General features: G+C 40.9%; 1 protein-coding gene across 1 annotated transcript in view; it reads right to left on the bottom strand.

Annotated features, from left to right (window-relative positions):
• rftn1a (raftlin, lipid raft linker 1a) overlaps nucleotides 1-25,000 on the bottom strand; it is a 37,086-nt gene that overhangs the window by 10,954 nt on the left and 1,132 nt on the right. The window contains exons 2-4 of the mRNA XM_061665002.1: nucleotides 20,632-20,784; nucleotides 4,138-4,321; nucleotides 2,177-2,288 (exon numbers count right to left, since the gene is read on the bottom strand). Coding sequence (XP_061520986.1) covers nucleotides 2,177-2,288; nucleotides 4,138-4,321; nucleotides 20,632-20,779 — 444 coding nt within the window. The 5' untranslated portion in view covers nucleotides 20,780-20,784. The remainder of the gene's footprint in view (nucleotides 1-2,176; nucleotides 2,289-4,137; nucleotides 4,322-20,631; nucleotides 20,785-25,000) is intronic.

Raw genomic sequence — 25,000 nt, forward strand, 5'->3', positions numbered from 1 at the left:
CCTTTTATTCATGTCTTCTGATTTCAAATCCGATTTGTTTTTAGATATAGACACTCTATAATACGTGAATGCCGAGAGACAAGCATTCCCACGGGTTTTCCATTTTATTTCACTGGTTCTAACTGCATATAACATCAACAAAACAATAATGCTGGATTTCTACCACAAATACACACACACACAATCTTATAGGTAGAAAGCAACTGTCACAATGATGCGATGTCACGCCACGTCAAATCATACATTGAAAATCACTATAAAGCAGCTCATTAGATTGCCGAATGTCAGCTGCTCAAGGCCACTAGCGGGCACGTTCAATTCAAGCATTGATTGATATTCACGCGCACGTTTTTCATTCAAACATTTGTCCGTATAATGTCAATATAAAACATATCAGTCATGGCAACGCGAATATTTCTATTCACCATTTATATGCTGCTACGATCGATTCTATTTAAGTGACGTGAGAGCCTCATTTACACACGCACAAAGGCAAGTTGGTATTCAGCTGAATTAGAACCATGCTAATCATGTGCAAAGATCAAATATTGAAATGACAAAAGGACCTCATCCGTGTCCATCCACGTGCGTGTGTGCGTGTCTGTGTGTGCTTGTGTGTGTGTGTGAGAGAGAGAGAGAGAGAGAGAGCGAGAGATGGTGTGTTTGTGTGGTTTGTCAGTCCGTAGTCGGGCCGACAGGCTCGACGGCAGCGAAATGAGGCCGCAAACTAGTGCGGAGCAATAATGAGACATTTTCCCTCGTTACACACCTTTCTCACACGTCATTCATTCATACTAGTGCAATGTACACACAGTATGTGTGTGTTACAACACAACAAAACCCTGCAGATGAGCTAATAAAACGGCACAATTGTGAGGGGAGACAGATTGAGAGTGGGAGGGCTGGCGAGTGCTCAGAGAAGGAAAGATGACAAAATTGAACACGCACACAGCACATAATCAGTCTGGATGCTTATCTTGAACCCTTCTGCTTCTCTCATCTGATTGGCTATTCATATCACGCTGCTGGAGCCGATCACACGAGACTCCGTGATGTGCATTTTCCATCCAATCAGGTTTCCTTTTGTGCGCGCTCTTTGGGCGTTCAGATGCAAATCTATTCAATAGAGCACATTTTCATTTCCCATTGTTGGGCTGTATAAGCAGGGGAGGGAGTAAAAAGTGATGTTAGCCTGATATCTAAAGGGTTAAGTCTCACCTGTTCACTATTCATGAGGCAGTGACAGATGCAACAAGTAGGAATGGTGTGCTTAGTTTCCACTTGTATTCACTTGTTTTGAACTAGAAAGTGAATTTGTTAACTTGCAATTAGGCTTGCCAAACTCATGTGAATGAACTTAAAATAGTCAATCACAGGGAACTTTACAGTCTCACAGTGTAATTATGGTTAGAACAACCCCATTTAATATCAATTGTGTTGCGCTGTGCATGGCTCCGTCACATGCACTAATAATTCCTAAAAGCACGGAGGCCACTCTGGCGCATTTACAATAGTGTACTTATTCTTGTTTTCCCAAATGAATTAGTCATAAATCAGTTTTTTTATTTTGATTTGTATCAGTTTGCATGCATGTCTCCTTTCCGGAAATGTTATGCCCCACTGTAAAAAAAATATTTTTTTTTTTATATAAAAATATTTGAGCTATTAAAATATTATAAATATAAAAATATAAATTCACTATAAAAATATATATATATAAAAATATAATATAAAATATAAAATATAAAAATATTTGAGCTATTTCCCACACTACATCGCCATTCACCTACGGCGGCTACATGACATCACCGATTTGGAGACCGGTTTCTCAGTCTGACCATCTCATCTATCTTTGTAAATATCGCTTTTTGGGATTGTCCCTCATTAGATTGTGCAGGTGTGCCTAATATTGTGGCCCTATAGTCACTGGCCAGTCAAACTTGATGAATGTACAGCCCTCCACCCACACAACAGCAGGGTGATAACATCAACAAATTGCTGCCAATGTTGCCAGAGAGGGCCTGTGGTAGCATGATTGTACAACACTGATCTCTTTGATTGCAGATCACAAAGGCGAACATTATTCCTGGGCTTCTGGCATCTCAACGGGAAAACATTTGTTGGGAAAAAGTGAATAATATGGCAGCAGTCTGCCCGTTGCCCCTGTTGAACTCACCCTCTTCACGTAACTCTGAATCACGTCCGGATCAGCTGCCTGATGACCGGCCGCACACACGTCTGTCTCCAGACGATGTCTCCACAATCTCTTTTCCTGGCTTTTCTCCCAACTGTAAATTGAGAAATGAAAGCTTCCATAACAAACATCACTCATAAAACACGAGGAAGTTCACTTCAATTCTGTTCTCATGAAGCAGAAAATGTGGTCATGCTGTTTTAACATGAGGCCGAACGGCCTCCTTTGGGTTGGCTTACTTTTCATTATCGCCCGGCGGCGCCATTACCCACTTCCAATACACTTTGAACGTGTGCCCGCTTTATCGGCTGTGGCGGACATTTTGCTCATGTTCGTGGGCGCTCACTCAACCCGAATGATCACAGCAGAACCATCGTGTCCGCTTTGGTAGGAAGTGGTTGATTTTTCCATTCCCCGCAATCACAGTACATTTATTAGATGGAATAAAAAGTTGGAAATTCAGCTCCCACTGCAAGATGGGATCATAATAGAAAATAATAATAATAAAAAAGCAGTATTGAAATATGAGTCTTCATATTTGGAATGAGGTCAGGGAGAAGGCCGTGGCAATATCATACGCTCCGAGGCGCGAGCGACATTCCCGGCTACATTTGAAACAGTTGATCTGTCACTTTTTTTCCTCCCTCCTTTCATTTTTATTTTTATTTTTTTATTATTATTATTATTATTATTATTGTTAAAGGGACCGGCGGTGATGTGAAGATAAAAGGCCCAGGTAAAAAAATAAAAAAATAAAAAAGAGGATGAAGGGGGACAAAAGAAAAAGCTGGAGGGTTTTCATCAATGAAGAAGGGGATGAAAGAGTGGAGCGCAGCGATGGTTTCACGCTTTCAGTGGCGTTCTGGTGACGGCTGATGATGCAATCAGCCATCTCCTGACGGCATTCACATCAGCCATTGAAGTGTAAAAACTTGCATTGTCCAAGAGAGGCTTAATATTTTAGGAACACCTAAATATTTGCTTCTATTTTTGTTGAATAATGCCACTCAAACATGGTTACATGGTACTGTGTTAGCAATAATAGTGAAAAGGGAAAGAATTAGGGCAGCGAGCTGCAATCAAACATTTCTCCTGCTTGACTCATCTGCTTTAATTTGACATGAAAAGATGAAGGTAAGATGCAGACTCTTGTGCTGCTGATAAAGCTTCTCCTTGTCACATCAATGAAGTCACAAAAGCAGCAAAGAAGTCTGGAAATTGGTTTCCAACGTCAATTATACGCGCATGCAACATTGCCTCATAATAGCCCAAATTATGGCTCCATTACATTAAACATGATGGCTTATGATACATTTTTTTTAATAATGCTTGCACTCATTTGTGTGAGCGAGACACTATCACTGTTGACTTTGGATGAGGGCGGACCCTGCACTGGCACATACAGACAAACAGCAATTCACTTTCACATTGACCGAACGTGCATGTTTTTGGAATGCGGGAGGGAGGAAGCCGGAGTCCCAGGAGAAAACCCACGCAAGCACGGGGAGAATAGGCAAACTCCACTAAGGAATGCCAGAGCTGAAATTTGATCCCAAAATGTTTAGTGCTGTGAGGCAGATGTACTAACCACCAGGTTACCATACTGCCTATGGTTTATTATACGACACATAACACTACTCTATGCTTTCTCCATTTGTGGACAATGGCTCTCACTGTGGTTTGCTTGAGTCCTAAAGCTTTAGAAATGGCTTTGTAACTCTTTGGCTGCCTTTATTTTGTCAGACAGCTTCTATTTAAGTGATTTCTTGATTGAACAGGCCTGGAGGTAATTAGTCTTGTGTATGGTCAGTGAGAATGAACTCAGGTTTACAAAAACTGCAATTAGCAACAGTTAATTCATCATTTAACAATGAGGGTAAATTGGGCAATTAACTTTCCACACAGGTTCAGGTAGCTTTGAATACTTTCCCCCCTTATTATACCTTGGTGTTTCTCGCACCAGCACGGCCCGGTGGAGCTGGCGCTCGATGTGGGCACGATGAGGACCGCAGGGGTGCACAAACGGGTGGACGGAGACCAGGACGAAACCCTGCGAGTAGAGCTCTCTGACCTGGACGGGAAGTTCTCGGACCGAAGAGAGGCAGAGCACAGACGACACTGGCACCTCTGGAGGAGACAGACAGACGAACAGAGATGCTACACGAAAGGAGTTGAGTCGCCGCACAGAAAAAATGCATTTGATTATAATCATTCCCTCTGAGAAACAACACATGGCATCGTCACGCTAAATCGAAAACTAATTACACGAGGACGCCTCATTCACTGTGGCCTCACAGATGTTCAAGTGTGCAAATACTTTAACGAGTTTTTATCGCCACATCGCAGTTATGGTGTCCCTTCATGGGACATAATGTGAAACCGCATTTAATGGCTTTTCACTCCGGGGCTGTGGTGGGGGGGCTTGGGGGGCGTTTCCATATGTACCTTGATTTTAGGACCATGGTTTGGTTCATGTTGGGTACCTTAAGGGAACAAAATCCAAAACAAACTACTTAGGTTTGTGTAAAAGAACTGATTTGATGACGATTGAAATAAAGGAATGTTAGAAAAGTAGTCAATAGTGTCTTGTTTTTTGGGGGAAGTGAAAGATGCAGACAAGCGAATTATGATTTATTAACAACACTAATACCGCCATTTGTTTCTACTAATTTATTGTAATTTTACTATACAGTGAAGCCCTAACTATTCACGCAGGATAAGTACCAAGCTCTGCCATCAGTAGTGCAAATCTGTAATTGATGGCCCTCTAAAAGGTTTTTAATTGCCTATAGATGCTACAAGAGAGCAGCAAAGCAGTTTTTGTTTCAACGAAACTCCTCAACTCACATCAACATAGTTCCTTGGCACAAAATGGAGGCTAAGCACTGCTGTTGTGTACAAAAAGCTCCTCAATTCCCTTTAACACAGTTCATTGGCACTAGTGCCGCAAGATGGTGCCAAAGCAATGGTTTTATTGTTTTGGCCTTAGCACAAAAACAGTGAATGGATGACTTTTTCAGCCAAATAAAAAAAAAAAAAAAAAAAAAAGGTAGGTTCCCCCCAAAGATTGCAAATATGCAGCAGTTCTGTGGCTACAAATAATGTGTAGGACCGGTCGCCTGTTGTCGCAGATCTTGAGTTTGACACTTGCGCTTTAATGCATGCATGCACTCTCTGAATGTGCTCTTTATTCTTCACACAACAGACACAAACATTTAAAGGGCTATCATGTTGCAGGTTTTTAGCGCATGGCACGAGATGAGCAGGGCTCGTTTACAAGGAAGCCAAAAAAAAAAAACAACAAAAAAAACTTATTACTACACACAATGAAAATAACCACCACACCCCTTCTCACTTCAGTGGAAATGGTTAGCGGAGCTTATCGTATTTGAGCAAAACTGTCACTGCAAATGCACGAGGGGCATGTTTATGAGAAGCGCCCTCTCGGGGGTAGCTGCATTGTCATCAGGCTCACTTGTGTGAAATGCGCTTTTGGGTGGGAACACCACTGGCGGGATGCCGAGTGAAGCCAGGTGTGCATGAGAGACGAGGACTGGAGATGTGAAGAAGGGGAGGGGGCATGTTTGTGCCTGAACGCTTGTCATGCTTCCCATTCAGTCTCATTTGCATTGGTCTGGAGAAGAGAAAATAAGCTGAATAAATTAAAAGTCGCGCGCACACACACACACACAGAAGGGGAAAAAAAATTACGAGCCATCTCATTTTCAATTTGTTCTCCATCATCTGGTGCGCTCACACATAGCCAAATGCACACAAGTATGCACGCATATGAGACCCGCCAGCATGCACCGACACACGCACAGTGGGTGAGAGGAGCTCATCCTCACATTTTTCTTGTGTGGACCAGCCAACATGTCCACACAATAAAGGTGGGATGGCAAGGGTTATGCTACACAAACAAACATGAACTCACTCAGATTCACACACACACAAATTGCTCCTTCAACAGGAAGAGGAAAAAAGCACATGGGAGAAGCTTTCATCCACCAAACACACAAATTGGTGCCTGTACGCAAGTCTCCGAGCAGCATGGTAATGATTATATTAGCAGCTGGAGAGCATGTTGGTTGGCGGTGGTGGTAACAAAGATCCTGTCATTAGTCGCCATTAGCGCTGCGCGGCAAGGCCTCGCTCACCCTTCGGCGTGATGAAACTTCTCATACGGGCACACAAAGGTCATCGGGGTGCAGAACGCCATTTATACCATCTGCCACTGAGGGAATTTAACACAAAAAAGAGGCTGCAGTTTCCCCTCCAGAATGGGAACACGGATGGGACCCACTGATTTTATAGACCCTGCCTGTGAGGGCAAGGAGGTGCAGGCTGTGTGCCAAAAAGAACCATGTCAGCATTTATGGTACGTATGCTTATGTGTGGTCATGTGACACCTAGTGTCAGTGATAAAGAGGAGCACAGTATGTGAGCGCATAGTTGTTAACACAGGAATGTTTGTCATCTGTGTGTGTAAATACTTAAGACAGATTTTCAGTGTACAAACTGGATATCAGCTCACAAGACACTTCATCAGGCACACCTGCACAAACAACCGACTATAACAAACAAAGTCATGGACAAAAATATAATTTTCTTTCTTAAAGCATGTAACAAAAAATGTGATGTTTTTTTGGGGGGGGGGGGGGGGGGGATGGAATGGATTAATGGCATCTCAATTAATTTCAATGGGGAAAATTGATTAGTAAAATTGAGTTCTGAGCTTGGCCATTCACTGCCATTGATGGCTTTAGAAGTCAAATATCCAAGTTAACTGAGAAGGCTGGCAGTGAATAAAAACATAATGAAGGTAATCCTAGTTATTTAATTAATGAGTAAATGTTTTTTAAAAATCTGAGCTGAACCATTTTTGGCAAGAAGCCTTTGTTTTTATTCATTTGTAGCCAGAATTCTTTATTCAGCTCTTGTATTTGCTCTCATTACATCACGCAGGTGAACCAATCGTTGTGGCCATTGGGTGTGTAGGATGTGACCCTTTACACTTGATTTCACTACCTTATGTAGTCTGTATACTGGAACTAGAGAGAGAAAAAAAAAATATATGAATATTTTGCATGACTATAAAGTATGTATTGCGGCATAGCACCCAGCCAGTGTGTATTGCAGAGAGGAAACATTAAGCCTGCCAGGTGACGGATGAGGATTAGTGCTCACAGGCGCCCTCAAGGCTTATCCTCTCTTTGCTGGTAGGTTCACTTTTTATTCAGATTGCCCTCTAATGACTTGCAGAGATTTCAGGCAGGGATCCGCGCCAAAACGGTGGCTATAAAACAATCAACTTCCTGGAGCCAGGAGCTCCCTATTGCTCTGGGAATGCAGCCGCAGGCTACGAAGGTTGTTGGTCAGCATCTGTGGAGAGGGCTCCACTTAAGAGGAAACGTGTCCGAAGGGAGAAAAGGAAAAAAACAAAAAAGCTTGAAGCACAAGGCTCACCGTATACCGTGTGACACGGCCGAACGCGACTGAACTGCGGGGTTTCTGCAACTAGTTTGCATGAGTCGCCTCTCATTGGCCACGGGTTCTGCTGCCATTTGAGATCTGAATCGCAAGGTAAATGGCGTCGCAACATCAACGCATTTCGTATCACAGGAGCTTCCACAACAAAAATTACTTTTCGGAGCACAAAGCTACCTTCAGCCGGTCACCACCAAGCCGTACCAATAGAGTACACACATTGTTTTACTATATTTATAATGTTGTATGTGCCTGTGGCTGGAAAAGCTTAGCGAAGTGTGGAGAGTCCCCGTTTCCGAAAAGCACAAATGCAATGACTACCTACAGTGAATGAATGAAGCCAACAGCCTCTCAAATATCCACACACTCAAATATTTCTCACCTGCTTTTAAATCTCTTTTGTATCATTATAATATAGCTCCATTGGCCAGGACAATCCGCATCTTCCTTGACAATGGCACCATGTTGTTTGTGTGCTTGTGATTCTGTGAATGTCAATCCAGGTTGCTTTTTTGATACATAGCAGCTTACTGTCATCTTGGCTGGAGATCTCTCGCGTGACGTGAAAGATGTCCCTTGAAAAGGAACTCTAAAGGAACTCTGTCATGCAGCCACTTTTAAATCATCTTGCGTCACAAACGTTCACGTGTTCCCTTGAATAAGTGCATCGAGGCAGGGCACATCTCGCTAAGTGATGGATTTGTCTTTCATGGGGTGTCTCGACCAAATCAATCACTCACACACTCACACACACACACACACACACACACACACACACACACACACACGCACACACGCTCTGATAGCACAGATGTATGATGTAGAAATATGTGACATTTCATCAGCAGAATACATATATCATAACATGCATACACACTTACTGGCCACTTCAAAATGTATTGAAATCGAACACAAGAGTTCAATGACATTCAGTATAAAATGCACAGACCTTTGCCAATTAAAGCCAAAATGCAGTGTTTAGCAGCAAGTTACTTCCAAAATGTAATAAGTATGTTATTGATTACTGTCATGTAGAAAAAATTATTACAATAGTCATGTCTCGGAACTGTAATGTATTAAACCATTTCTGTGCGGCACTGCATCAAAAAACGACCTAAATGTGTAAAGGATATCACCACATGGGCTCAGGAACACTTCAGAAAACCAATGTCAGTAAATACAGTTCGGTGCTACATCCGTAAGCGCAACTTGAAACTCTACTATGCAAAGCAAAAGCCATTTATTTATCAACAACACCCAGAAACGCCGCCGGCTTCTCTGGGACCGAGCTCATCTAAGATGGACTGATGCAAAGTGGAAAAGTGGAAAAGAACCATACGGACTTTTGGATGCAAAGTTCAAAAGCCAGCATCTGTGATGGTATGGGGCTGTGTTAGTGCCAATGGCATGGGTAACTTACACATCTGTGAAGGCACCATTAATGCTGAAAGGTACATAGAGGTTTTGGAGAAACATATGCTGCCATCCAAGCAACGTCTTTTTGATGGACGCCCCTGCTTATTTCAGCAAGACAATGCGAAACCACATTCTGCACGTATTACAACAGCGTGGCTTCGTAGTAAAAGAGTGCGGGTACTATACTGGCTTGCCTGAAGTCCAGACCTGTCTCCCACTGAAAATGTGTGGCGCATTATGAAGTGTAAAATATGACAACAGAGACCCCGGACTGTTCAACAGCTGAAGCTGTACATCAACCAAGAATGGGAAAGAATTCCACCTGCAAAGCAACAATTAGTGTCCTCAGTTCCCAAACGTTTATTGAATGTTGTTAAAAGAAAAGGTGATGTAACACAGTGGTAAACATGACCCTGTCCCAGCTTTTCTGGAACGTGTTCCAGCCATAAAATTCGAAGTTAATGATTATTTGTTAAAAATAATAACCTTATTGTTAAAAACAATAAGGTTTATCAGTTTGAACATTAAATAACTTGTCTTTGTCGTGTATTCAATTAAATATAGGTTGACCATAACTTGTAAATCATTGTATTAACACAACGTCCCAACTTCATTGGAATTGGGGTTGTATATAAGTATGTATGCCATTTAACTTCAATACAATACATTGATAGCCTTTGACATTGATAGCCTTTGACAATAACAAAACAATCCAATGCGACCGACATTCCTACTTTTCCATTCGGCTCTTTTCACAAAGTCAAATATTTGTTTTTTTGTAGCTATTTAAAACAAATATTTGTATTTGGCCAAAATGTCATTCACCCCATTTAGCGTCTGATCACACAAAAACAAACACAAAAAATATATACTATACAATACAATTTGCCATGTGTTATGTTCTCAATGCCCACAGTGCCACCAAAGATCAGTGGTGCAGAGCTGCTATAATGATTAGACGCATCAACAGTCACTGAAAAGCAAGCCAGTGATGCTACAGTCAGTGTATGAAGGTGGGACTTAAACAGAAACCTAAGACATTGCTGGGGGAGGAATAATACATACTGACTGAGTCGGAATGATAATAAACAAAATAAGACTAGCAGGATGCTTTTTATATGTCCAGAACAACATCTGGTCACACAGTAAAATGCAATTTGTGTTACTGCAAGTGTGACAAGTATAATATTCACTTTTTTTTGTTTTTTTTAAATTATTAATGCCTTACTTCTTTTCAGAAAAAAAATCTGACTGTAATTGCATTACTTTGTACTTCAATTTGAACAATTTTTTCACAGTTTTTTTGGGGTTGCAGAGTCTGGGTCACTTAATTTTGATTATCTGCCATTATTGCTTCTGATGCTGCATCATCAGTCCGTGAATGAGGAGACAGAGTCAAGTGTTAAAGCGCTTTGAGAAGCTTGAAGGTAGAAAAGCACTATACAATTGAAAGTCATTTTACCATTTACATTTGAAAATCAATTATCTAGTCTAGTCAAAAGTTTCACTTTTTCAAACTCTGCAAATAAAACTATGTAATAGACGTAAATAGAGAGATTGTTTCATGTTGTCGGCGCCAAGAATGATCCGTGGTGAATACGATATCTTGTGCCAGTTTAATCATCAGGTTTTGAGGCTCAAAACGTCTGTGTAATCTGGAAAAAAAACTCATACAGGTTCAGTTATTTATTTTTTAAGTCACTTCACAATGTTAGCAAAGCTATGGGAGTGTGTGCTTTTGATTCCATAAAGGTCGTGTCGACGCGAGCTAACTAAACAACATGCAACATGACCCCATGAACTTGGCTGAGAATTAGCCACGTTGTAGTTTTAATGAGCAGAGTGGCCTCCATCTCCGCAGGGTGGCACAAAGTCATCAGCAGCTTCAGTCCTGTGGCATGGTGCCATACCGACTCCCTCACACATCCTCCACTCTCACACCTCTTAAAAGTCCTCCAGTCCTCCATGTTAACGTAGATATTTGAATGCCGTCAATGGCAGTCAATGAGTTAAACCAGATTCCCCCCCTTTTTCACCCGACCCAACTAACACTTGTGTCTCTTCTCTACTAATGGGCTCCTTGGTCTCACACCCTCGTTACTGCATCATCACGCTTTTTTTGTCTCTGCTCCTTGAGTCACTGTCTCTACTTTGGATGTTCATACAGTCAAGATGACATTTCAAGGAGAGATGATGTCATAGGGTACAGCTGTTGGATGATAAAAGTGTAATAAGGCATTAGATTCGCGCTTTATGGTGAGGCGGAGAGCAACACGAGAAATGTGCAACCCGGAGGCCATGTGAATACCTACCGACCACATTCAGTCACCGTGGCCTAGTAAGACTCAGTCTGACTTAGTCACAGTGAACAATTGGAGCCTCTAAATTCGGATGCCCCTAAGGTTCTAAAAATTAGAATTTCATGCCCATTTTCAGGGAAGGAAAACTCTAAAGTGGACAAAACCTTGTTTTTGTGCTTTTTCTCTGGCTTTTTTTTTTGGAGGGGGTTGAATCAAAAAGATGGATCGAAGTCTTGCGTGATAGCGCGTGACACCTCAGCGGACTTTAGAGCATCAAAGGATTAACTCTCCTCTACTTTTTCTTATTTTTTACACGCATTCCAAAAGGAGGACCAGATTCAACAAGGGGTCTTAAAAAGAAGACAGCGAAAATACTCTACATCATAAATTACATTGAGTAAGTGGACTCTCCAGTGTCACCATACATGTGGTCACTTGTCAGTTGCTCATGTTCTGTATTACAATAGTGTTGTCCTGATCCAATCCCGTGATTGGAAATCAGGACCAATCGCATAAATCTACGATGAAAAAGATCATATTTGATCATTTGCCTAATTTCTAAAGGTCACAATTTGACAAAATAATCCTGGCGTACAAAGATCTTGCCAAATGGAAAATAAATATCTTAGTTTTTTAGTACACTATTTAACCTTTCGAATTTACCATTCAAGGGTTTTTAGGAACGGTATTTGAAGAGCATCAGGAAAGGTCTGTCTATCTGGCTTGTGTTCAAAAAATGGCCACAAGCTTTTGCACTTGTCCGCAGCTTATTCAGTAAAAAGTGCCACGGCCTGTGATGTGGAAACATTTTGCTTACACGGTTGACAGTTCGGACAAGCCAAAAGATACAAAAAGATACTCTGTAAAGCCTGATATGAACGACATCGTCAAAGAGTTGAACGAGCGACGGTTTAAACGATTTATAATTTTAAAGAGAATTCTAACGAGTGTGAATTATTTTGTGACAAGCAAACCTGTGCCCCTGATTGCATTTAATGAGGTAAATAATCAATAGTGTTGTCTTTAGATGAGTGGAGTGGCACACTAACTCACCTATCCACGCAAAAGGATTGACTCAATATACATTTAAGACACACCCTTTTAAATTAGATGTATGGTAGATGCATTGTTTATAATGAAAAATAAAATGTGCTCAAATATAGCAATCTTGCATACCTTCTACAGTAATAAAACACAGATACATATACACACACACACCTATATATACACATGCATATATACGTATATACACACACACACACACACATATATATATATATGACTCAACACACACATAAATACAAATGCACACACACACACACACACACACACACACACACATATCCTTAAATTACCAAGATATCAGATCTGACTGTATCGGGAGATACTCAAAATCAAGTGACTCAACTCAGACTGGGGTGCAAAAAAAAAAAGTGATCAGGGCTTTCATAGATTACATTGTTTAACTTATTTTTACCCTGAAAGGGGAAAATGTTCATTAAAAAAAGATGACTGAGGTTCGTGCAAATGTGCCTCGTTCCACCTTCATTAGTGGTGTATTAATATTAACGGATTAACCCGTGTCTCAATACCTTTGTCCATTTTGTGTTGTTCCCAACTTAAGCAAAAAACAAAAGCAGACGGTCTGAAGCGCTCTGATCCAAAGTCTGAGTAGAAGATACTTGATAGCTCCTCTCTGAGAACACTAGTTTAATAAACAGTCACATAACTCAGAGGGGGATGCAGCTGTGATATTCGTTTTTCATTACTGAGTAAGAGTCATCAAGTCACGCTGGTAGGCAAATATTATTAATGGCAGCCAAATTGAATTAGAGCGTGGACTTGACCGCAGGTTTTTGTTTTTTTCCCCCCCCCCCAATGCCGTGGACAGACATGAGGATGCCTATATTGACCCGCACCACACGCACTCACACACATATATACAAATAAATCCCTTTCCTGGGAATGAGGTCTCTCAATCTCCACAAACAATCAAATAATCCTCTAGGAATCCTTCACTCCTCTTGCTCTCTCTATCACAAATGGAGAGAGAGGGTGGAAAGCACACCGACATACGCACACACAAGCGCGCACTCTCCCTCGCACACCCAAAACACACAATTCATAATATCCATGTGAGTAGAGTCATCTTAAGGCTGCTCAGATGGCATCAGCGAGTTTACCATATAAATGACCTACCTGTCTGCTTGAAGATAACAGTAACTCTGCTCCCAAAGAGACAAAAAGTGTTTGAAGTGCGCAGGAATGAAACGGTTTACGGTTTCACCGATAGCATTTTAGGCCTGGGTCGACGTCAAATCTTTTGACTCATCTCCATGATCATAATCATAATGAAGGCAAGTTTGCTATTAGCTAAATAGCTCGCCATCTTTTAGTCAATCGAACAAGTAAAGATTGTGAGGTCTTAAATGCATGAAAATTCACTTGCCGCGGTATGAAAAAAGTGCGTAGGGTTTCTGATTTTATATATATTTTTTGTATTAAAAATATAGCGTGTTGTGATACTTTCGGTTTATGGATCTGGGCAATTTCTTTGGTCATATATTCGGGGCCAGCAACGCCTTCTCTACTGTCTTAACTATGAGAAGCACCGGCCTACATTTACAACCTAAATTATAATATTTGTTCCATGAAATTGCATTGATTTATTCCCAAAAGTATGTTCATTTTGTAGCATTTCTCTAGGCTGCACTGCTTTCAGTAAATGTTATATATTTATTTAATTGTTTTTTGTTTTGGGGTCGAATCAGATTTTAGACTCTTTGTGTTGCCATGTCAGTTTAATCTGCCCCGGGGGCTTTCAGAATCAGTAATAGTGGCTGAAGTAACTTCAATTATATTAGCAATGAGACTGTTTCTTTATCCAATCAGCTTTCAAATTCACCTCACAAACAATGTTAACATTTTTCTGCCCTCTGATTGAATGAACGCTTGAGTGAACAAAGTGTGAGTTCTCTCTCAATGCATACTGCATGTACACATACAGAATGCTTACAATATGTACTGCCTGTGTGGCTATTTAATATGGACATATCCCCCACAGGAAAAAAAAAATATTTTGGAGTGCTGCTGTGGGATTTTCTTTTTTGTGGGGATCAGGATCGTTCCCATTGAGGTTCAGAGACCTGGGCCTGGCCAAGTTTTACATAAATAAGACCTGCTACTCATCTGGGAAGACGTTTTGCATGTATTAGGTTAGAGTGTGTCTGTAGGCTTTTTGTCAATCGATCCAGAAGTGTGAGGTCAGAAGTCATTGATTGCCTGGCTAATAATTTCTGTCTACTTTATCCCAAAGGTGTTTGCTTGACAAGTTTAGTTTATCCCTATAATGACCTTGCTTTGTGTACTGAAAAGGGCCTTCCCTAAATTGTTACCACAAAGCATAGGATTGTCCGAAAACAAAGATTTAGGGTGGGAAAAGCCCAACCCTTGATTAAAAGAGGTGTCCCAGTACTTTTGCCAATATAGTCTACAACCTTCATGCCCTTTTGTGGGTTTTAAAACAATTTCAGGCTGCCAGATCTGGTTGGATTCCAGGAAACGTGCCAAACACAACAGGGCTGGCTGTAAAAGAGACTAGTTTGTCTCCAACTGGAAGCGACATTGTGTCTGCTGTCATGTCTGTTACAGTTTTGCATTAGAGAGTCACCTGCAGCGGATTTCTTTGAGCTTCTTGCACCTGTTTCGGCTTGTCGCTTCATATTGTACATGGCGCTCGCTTGTAGAAAGCCGCGGGGAGAGCAGCCGTTTTGTTATATCTGCTTTTAACGGTTCCCCTCACTTTGCTCGCCTTTCTATCGCACCAACAGTCCACACAAGCAACACAATGGAAGGATTGTATTTTTAGAAAGCACATGCCTCTGGTGGATTCTCTTCAAATTTTTGTCAAGATGCTGGGAATGCACGCCCACACATTAGCGGAGTATTTTTCAATATACATTGAATGGTGCATGGAAATGTGGAAAAACACATCAGCATCATTGTGTGACGCAGAGGTCACATCACACAACAACATGCGCAGCTCAGTGAACTTTCAACACACTGACTCACTGCACATGCACAAAGTTTAGAAGCCATTTTTTTTGTCTTCAGGACACTGACATTATGTAGACAACCGTTCAGCAGAGTTGCTGACCGAAACATTTAATTTCTCTGGTTAAAGTTGGAAAAGCAACTTTGGAAGTCGAAACATGGCAAGAATCACAATGGTGGAAAAACGGCAAGATTTGTAGTTCTTGGGTGTGGGCGGCATATCATAAAAACAATTTCCTTTAAAAGGCTTTGGCTCTAGCGACCAAATGGCAATTATATAGAATGAGTTTCCCCTCGTTAGAGTGGAACTGTGACGAATGAGGATACCTCATCTAATTGTGACATATCTTCAATGTTGCCATACCCTTTGAACAAGTCATTGTTTACACCAGGGGTCACCACCTTCTTGAAACTGAGAACTGCTAATTTGGTACTCATTATTGCAAAGGGCTACCAGTAGATACATGCTTCTGAAATGGCAAATTTGCTCAATTTACTTTAGATGTTAGTATTAATAATGAAATATATTCATTCATCTATGGAAAGACTTTGATCAGGTATATATTTCTCACAATTATCAACAATGACTTACCAAGAAGGAAACATAAAATATCAAAATGCAATTTATTTTCCCTATACTATTTCAAATGATAATTACAACAACCCGAGGAAATCACAATCTCCCATCACTTGTGAGTGACTATTTTTTAGAACAGGGCCATAGGTTACAAGTGCTCCTTCTGTTTTTTCCCCCTGAATATTTACATATTGATCTTCAGATTGCATCCCTTGTATTAAATGCACAGGCTCAACTCAGCAGACACTTCATTCAGTACACCTGCACAAGACCCAAATTTTAAACACATCATGTAGTGCCATTACATCAACATACTGTATGCTGTACATAAAATAATGTTAAAGAACACAACAGATGTTTGCGTTTGTGATGATCAGTAAAACCGGGTAAAGAAATGTTACTTGACAATCGGTCCAATTCAAAATCGACCCATGTTGGATCGCAATCCTAAATTAAAAAACCCAGCTGAGAGGCGAGAGAGGTGAAATATTTAGGAACTGGCCACAGGTGAGGGGTTCGAGTCACATGACTTGACTCAAGTCAGGCTTGGGACTTGTTTGGCTCAAACTTTCGTAATACTCGACTAGACTTTAATTTGCTATTCCCAAGACTCAATTTGACTTGGACTTGAACCGTGACACGACAAGTCTTGCCTGTTTACATTTGAAAATATGCATTTTCAAGCTAGAGTGCCATTTGTTTTGATTTTGAAAGAAAGGTTGTTTTATTTGTATAATGCGAACAGATCTGGCAATCTACCAGTGTGCTGTGATGCGGAGTACAGAGGCCACCTTATGAAGCAAGTATCTTGAAAGGAGCTCTAAATTTGGATTCAAGGATTATGCTTTTGATAAATTCAGGGAAAAGAGAAGGGCAACATGCAGGATTTCCAACTCAAAGATACTGTAAGCGACATGACATCTAACTTCATCCGTCACGATCAAACCCACAAAGACAAATAAACCATTAACGTCACAGTTTAGCTTACTGATAGCTGGTCAAACGTTAACGATTCATGTTCATTTAATTGGGAAGACAATAAAATAATCAATGATATGGACACTGGTTTGGGACCATTAAAAAAAAAAAAAAAAAAAAAAAAAAGAATTGTGAATGTTTTAGTGCATAGCGGCTAAAGTGCAAATATATGTTATGACTAGACTTTACACCGATTTTAAATCGGCCTTATCGGTATCAGCCGATAATTAGCATTTTATGCTGATTGGCTTTAATGTCATAATTCGCCGAAAAGATATTTACTCCGCGTCGCCATTGTGCACAGTATATTTGAATCCAAAAGTTAGTTTATTTTTAGCCTTGTCGCATGTCTTTTGATGTAGTACTGTAAATATCTGACGGCCAATAAAGTTATTTTAAAAAAATATATATATTTTTTTAAATAATAAATGTCGGCGGTCTGGAACAGACAACACGTCCGAGATAGACAACACGTAATGCCTACAAGACAAATTTGCTCTTTCACGATTCTCAGACTACAGCAATAAAATCTTTTATTCCGATACCACCGCATCCCGTTTTTTACGATCAGTGGGCTTTATCTTGTCAACTCAAATACAAACGGATACACTAGTTACCGTGGCAACGACAACAAGAGTGGAGCGAGCCGACTGTAATATAAGGACAAAATTGGGAAAAACGTGTGTTGGTGGTCACCGGTGCTCAGGACAGGAGAAGGCGTTCGTTTAAGGTTTGCTTGATGTATGTTCACATACTTTTAATACGATACGGCTCGCAAGCAGGCAACAAAACATTATGTAGCCTAGCAAGCTAATGCTAGCACGAACGGTTGGACGTAAAGATGCTGCCATTCTGTCGAATCATGCTCTACAGGTTCGGTGTGGGTGAAGTAATTTAATTAAAAGTAAAGTAATTTAATTACAGTAAGTTAGCACCCATTAGTTCTGTCATGTTGTAATGTTGGTTTGACCTGGCTGATTAGAATACATGATCTGACTAGAGCAGTGATTTCCAACCTTTATGGAGCCAAGGAACATATTTTACAATTGAAAAATCTCACAGCCCGCCAACATACAAAAATGTCACAAAAAGTGGATACATTAATGACTGTATTTACTTCCTGCCATCTAATAGAAGACCATTAATTTGTTATGTCTGTCACTATGCCTCACTGGTATAAATAGAGGAACAAAGATACATTATTTATTGTAAATAATAATAATATTTTTTTGAGCAATGAGGTACACACGTATATACAGTAAATGAACAGGTCATTTAAATAGACCCATTCCTCTATCACGTGATCGGATCGGTGATCGTTTTTTTTTAAATTGCTGATAGGTGTTCGGCCCCAAAAAAAAAATCCTGATTGTGTAAAGCCTCGTTGTGACTGAGCAAGATTGTATGACTTGATTTATGATGACTTGCTATTGACTTGGCAGACTTGACCTGCTTGATTTTTGCCATAGTAACTTGGGACTTGCTTGAAACTTGAAGGTTAAGACCTAGTAGATTTAATGATGATGTGCACATACAGTATGTCACTTGAATATTGGGGTTATACTGTAGTTTGCAGTGCTATATACCAGTGATTTCCAACCTTTATGGAGCCAAGGCACATATTTTACAATTGAAAAATCTCACGGCACACCAACACACAAAAATGACACAAAAAGTGGATACATTAATTACTGTATGGACCTCCTGCCATCTAATAGAAGAGCATTTATTTGTTCTGTCTATCACTATGCCTCACTGGCATAAATAGATAAACAAAGATACATTTCTTGTAAATAAATAATTTTTTGAGCAATTAAGTAAAATTTGATAATTTCCCACGGCACACCTGGAAAGCGCTCACGACACACTAATGTGCCACAGCACACTGGTTGGGAATCACTGCGATGTACAGTGGGTATGCAAAGTTTTCAGACCCCCTTAAATTTTTCACTCTGTTATATTACAGCCTTTTGTTAAAATAATTTTAAGTAATTTCCCCCCCTCATTAATGTACACACAGCACCCCATATTGACAGAAAAACAAATTTTATTGTTGAAATTTTTGCTGATTTATTAAAAAAGAAAAACTGATATGTATTCAGACCCTTTGCTGTGACACTCATATTTAACTCGGGTGCTGTCCATTTTTTCTGATCATCCTTAAAATGGTTCTACACCTTCATTGGAGTCCAGCTGTGTTTGATTATACTGATTGGACTTGATTAGGAAAGCCACACACCTGTCTATATAAGACCTTAGAGTTCACAGTGCATGTCAGCGCAAATGAGAATCATGAGGTCAAAGGAACTGCCTGAAGAGCTCGGAGACACAATTGTGGCAAGGCACAGATCTGGCCAAGGTTGCAAAAACATATCTGCTGCACTTAAGGTTCCTAAAAGCACAGTGGCCTTCATAATCCTGAAATGGAAGACATTTGTGACAGTCAGAACCCTTGCTAGAGCTGGCCGTCCGAGCAAACTGAGCAATTGGGGGAGTCGGGGCTTTATGGCAGTGGTCCAACGGAAGTCTCTCCTCAGTGCAAGACACATAAAAGCCCGAATGGAGTTTGCTAAAAAAACACCTGAAGGACTCCAAGATGGTGAGAAATAAGATTCTCTGGTCTGATGAGACCAAGATAGAATTAGGGCCAACAATTTCTAAGTGGCATGTGTGGAGAAAACCACTGCTCATCACCTGTCCCAACAGTGAAGCATGGTGGTGGGAGCATCATGCTGTGGGTGTGTTTTTCAGCTGCAGGGACCGGGGGAAAAGTTGCAATCGAAGGAAAGATGAATGCGGCCAAGTACAGGGATATCCTGGACGAAAACCTTCTCCAGAGTGCTCAGAACCTCAGACTGGGCCGAAGGTTCACCTTCAAAAAAGACAATGACCCTAAGCACACAGCTAAACTACAGAAGGAGTGGCTTCAGAACAACTCCGTGACTGTTTTTGAATGGCTCAGCCAGAGCCCTGGCTTAAACCCAATAGAGCATCTCTGGAAAGACCTGAAAATGGCTGCCCACCAACGTCCACCATCCAACCTGACAAAACTGGAGAGGATCTGCAAGGAGGAATGTCAGAGGATGCCCAAATCCAGGTGTGAAAAACCTGTTGCATCATTCCCAAAAAGACTCATGCCTCTATTAGCTCAAAAGGGTGCTTCTACTAAATACTGAGCAAAGGGTCTGAATACTTATGGCTGAGTGATATTGCAGTTTTTCCTTTTTAATAAATCTGCAAAAATTCCAACAATTCAGTTTTTTTGGGTCAATATGGGGTGCTGTGTGTACATTAAAGTGGGGAAAAAAATGAACTTAAATGATTTTAGCAAATGGCTGCAATATAAAAAAAGAATGAAAAATTTAGGGCGGTCTGAATTCTTTACGTGCCTACAGTAGTACACCGCATCGTACCAAAACTTAATTACAAAACGCTGGGCAGATGCTGGTAATGTGTTAGCCACAGCCATGCCTGCTTAGCCAAGAGGGTAGAAGAAATAAACAAGCAACACATGACTTTTTTTTTAGCATCCAAGGAAGAGTTGTTCAGTCACATGCCTCACTGAGATTCACACCAGATTGAGACACACTAAAGGAAAAATAACCATTTATCAGGAATATCCATACCTTCTTTACCCAATAGAAAATCCAGGAAATGGTACGTGTAGGAGACTCCTACTTTGGTCTCCACCTGAGGCCTTCGCAGGGTAGAGTAGATGTTGCCTGGGCTTTGCGTCTCTTCGGCTTTGCGCAATTTAGGGAGCCTACACCCCATAATCTCTGGAGAAAGGAGACAAGGAGATGAGGAGAGCAGATACTGCTGCTAAAACCAGCATTGATAAGAGTTTCTAAATATAAAAATACATTCACACTTTCTGGGAAGTGAGTCTACATGTTAACGCTCATGCGCAAGCTCCTGCTGTGGGAAATAATGTGTTTCGTTCTCTCATGCACCCCTCTCCCACACACACACACACACACACACACACACACACACACACACACAGTGTAATGCAATAATGTTGAAATATGAAACTGTCACCCATTACCTGCTTGCCAGGCTGTGATACGGCCATCTCCTAATCAAATGTGGCTGATTGGGAGCGACATGTTTGATCAGAACGAATTAAAGCCGAAATGAGAGTGATTTCCTGCCCTGTCAAGCGCGGCGACACGACACCAGACAGAGAGGATAGAGGAGAGCTAAGATGGTGAGCGTGTTGTACCGCCATCCAATTTATATGTTGATCCACAAGGTCAGCATTCCATCACAAAAGAGATTTTCTCAAGACTGCGCGAGCCCAACAGGCAATTAAATTGACAATTTATAGCGGTCAAAATTCCCTATTATTCTTTGACGGTTCAGAGAAAGCAATATGGATCCAAAGCTCTCGGTTATTGCACCGAAAACAGGATAGAGGTGCTTTTCTCGACAAATAACATTAGATGGTAGGCAGGGGGGGTCAAATAGAGAGACTATGACATGTATGACAAGTTGACCAAAATCATCAAGCAAATCAACTGTGACAGACTCACCAACCCCCAACCATCAATTACACTTAATATTCCCACCTGCCACCCTTTACAACAGTCACATTGGGAGGTGTGCGCTCATGCTCCCTGAAGGCCGGTCTGTATCTCTACTTGGCGGGCACGGAGAAAGGCAAAGTGCACGGACATTAACTGGGCTAATGATCCTAAGAGATGACATGAAGCTAGGTGTATGTGTAGGTATGTTGGAGCTCTGGCTGCATAGCAAGTGCATCTCCAAAGGCTAGAAAGTGAAAGATAAGATGCCTTTTCATAAATCTTTTGTCTTGAAACATTCACTCTTAGCTTGCAGCTGCATTCTTCCCATTCCTTTGACAAAGCATTATTCCACTATTCCCTCATAATTGTATCTTTAGGCAGTGGAGTAGAGAGACCAAATGAAGTGGTCAGTCTACTACAACATCTATTTGGTCTGCAGACATTAGGCTAGAAGAATTAGGCCTTCCAGTACATGTATGTTAGATTTCTTCCTCCAATTAGATTTTAGCCTCAGTGTGTTGCCATATCAATATGATCTTCAGAATCAGTAATAACTGTGGGACTCCCTTTCAAACAAAATGTTGCATCCCACCTTAAATAAAGAAGTTTCTTCCCCCCATGGCCCATCTTTATATTAGAAATGGGACTGTTTCTTGCCACATGATAGTAGTGCTATTAAGAGGTGGATTAAGTCGGATAAGTCCCTAACGGCCTCTGTGGTATATTTGTGCTGATAAATTGCAAGGATGGGCGTAATAGTTGATTGATTGTTCTTCTACTGTAGTGTATGTCACAACTCCAATATTGGGAGTTTTTCCCCATATCTTTAAAAAAAAAAGAGCAATTAATCAACTAATGGATTGTTAATTTTCTCCATAATTGATCAGTCTAATTTAGTCAAATGCACAGTCCTAATCAATATGGTAACAGATTGCTGTGACATCCCCAAAGCCAGCTGGGAAAGTCACCCACGACGTTAATAAGCGGTAACGATGGATGGAATGCACTTTCAAACCACTGACAAAGGTTTGCTATTAAGACAGATCACTAAATTTACAGAAAATAATGCTTTGTGACTCATTGTCTTCATACTGTAATTCAGACGTCTTGGTAGGCTGACAAACTCATGTCATTTGTGCACCTAACGCTGCAATGAAAGTAGTAGTTGAAGTAGTTGTGGAAATGCATTGCTTGATACGCTGCTTGCTGGTAATCACAAAAAACAAAAAAGAATTAATAACAATTTTATTTTTTAAAAGGGCAGTTGGTACACAACGGTAGCGCTAACGCAAATGGAACAGGTGTTCAAACAGGTCCAACAATATGAAGGACCGTTAAAGTTGACGTTGCCATGGCAATGATAAAGCTACATTACAAGATGGTGCACCGTCAAAACACCTTTGAAGCTTCTAGTTTAAGGTCAAAGTACAGAAAGGTTTGACCAAACAACCATTACTTTATATGTATTTCCAGCTTTTCTCACTGTCATGCCAATTATGTATCCAATTCCTTCTGGTCTTCCTTGCTAATTTGTCACATCCTACACATGCCCTCAGGTTCCCTCGCCATCCATTCACCCTTCTGTCCACTTCGTCCATCTGTCTGGTGTCTCATAAGAGTTCCCGCCGCAGACGTGATCCCCCGCTGAGCCCATTTAGAGGCGTAATCTACAAGAATGTTTCCAGCCAGCCGCCGTGATGCCTGAGTTATGACTAGTTTAGAACGCAGCCAAGCATTTTGACGCCAAGCCTTAGCACACCGTCTAGGCATGGAGACAGGTCGACTTCATGGTTGAAGGGCGAGACAATGTAAACTGAACTCAACAGCAATGCTGTTCTTGTGGAGAAACTCAAGGAAGTTCAAAACTTCGAGGCCTTTTCTCCCCTGCACAGGTGGTCTTTCTTTCTCCACATGTTGACTTCAAACAGAATCTCACCACTTGCTCTCACACAAGCAGCAAAAAGGCCCATGATGGGAGAAACAGCTATTAAAGATGAAGCCACAGGAGGCAGATAAAAAGCCAAGCAAAAAAAGAGAAGGCAAAAGAGAAGGACGGCAGACGGGCGTACTGCGGATTCTCATTTGAGAATCTCTTGTAACAGTCTCTTGGAAATGACAGACGATTTGCAGGAGAGTGTAATCCGTCTCCTCTGCTATTCCACTTGAATACACACACTCAGGGAGGGGGGGGGGGGGGGGGGATGTTGTTTGGAGTGGCGCAACAGACATTAACCGGGGAGGGAGACTCTGACCGAGCTTGAGAACATTCACAGTAAACAGCCCGAGCCACTGGGGAGGCTCCAGTCATCCTGATCGCTCACCTTCAAACACAAATTTATGGGTATATTTAATTCCAATTGCCAAGCATCCAACTATGGCAACATCATTATTTTGCAGTTACAGGATGGCACTTGGCAGAATTTTAGACTCAGATCAGAATAAGTCTTGAAAATTCTACTTGAAGGAATGGTTAGAGGCAAAGAGGTGTAGCACTTAATTTAGTGTTTCAGATGTAGCTGAAAAAGAAACTAATCAAATAAATGCTTTTTAGATAGATAGCGACGATAAGTAACTGATTCCCTCACCAGTTGCATTTTTAGAAATCCCACTTATCGTGCATATGCTATACTAATATGATAGCTGCTCAGTTTTGAGTGACAGTCCGAAAAGCATTGAAATACAAATATTTAAATACAGTGGTAACTTGATTTATGACTTACTGTAGTTCCGTGACCAAGCTGGTAACTCAATTCAATTGTCCCCATTGAAATTATTTGAAGTGACATTAATTCTCCCCAGGCTAAAAAACAAAACCAACAAAAAACAACAACTTGTTCTAATGCATCTTTGATAAACAAAAAATGCACTGTATTGTATAAAAACAGTGGGCAAAAATGCCAATTTGCTTTTGTTTTGCTGTGTGGACACTAGGTGGTCGTTCATGCACTTAGTGTTCTTTCCTGTTTTATATCTAATAGCAAGTATCAGCAAAGGAGGGCCCTACTGACTCACAGTGTCCATTAGAGAAGAAATTGTGAATAAAGGGAGAAGACAGACAGCAGGCCAAATTGCCCCTCTAGCAACATTAAAGTGTTTTCATGAGACTGGAAAAACAAATGGCACACACAGTAATCTGTACTCTGGTCAAATGCAAAACAACAACAATAATTTTTCTGAAATCAATTGAATCTGGTGAAAGACCTCATTTTTACAATGGTGACCTCTCCAAGTGGTCTGCTAGCAGCATGCTGCAAGGTGTCAGAAAGGTTCCACGAAGGGGATAAAAAAAAAAAAAGCAAAAAAAAAAAAAACCATGCGTATACAATACAAACTACGGGTTTTGCCCTTTCATGTGTGTCAGAGGTTCAACTAGCATGTCCTCAAAGAGATGCTGCCACATTTGCTTCATTCAGTGTGAGAAGTAATGACAGTTGTGGCAGGACATTATGCCGCGTCACAATGCCTG

This window comes from Phycodurus eques, chromosome 20 (genome assembly GCF_024500275.1).
Source record: "Phycodurus eques isolate BA_2022a chromosome 20, UOR_Pequ_1.1, whole genome shotgun sequence".
Taxonomy (NCBI): domain Eukaryota; kingdom Metazoa; phylum Chordata; class Actinopteri; order Syngnathiformes; family Syngnathidae; genus Phycodurus; species Phycodurus eques.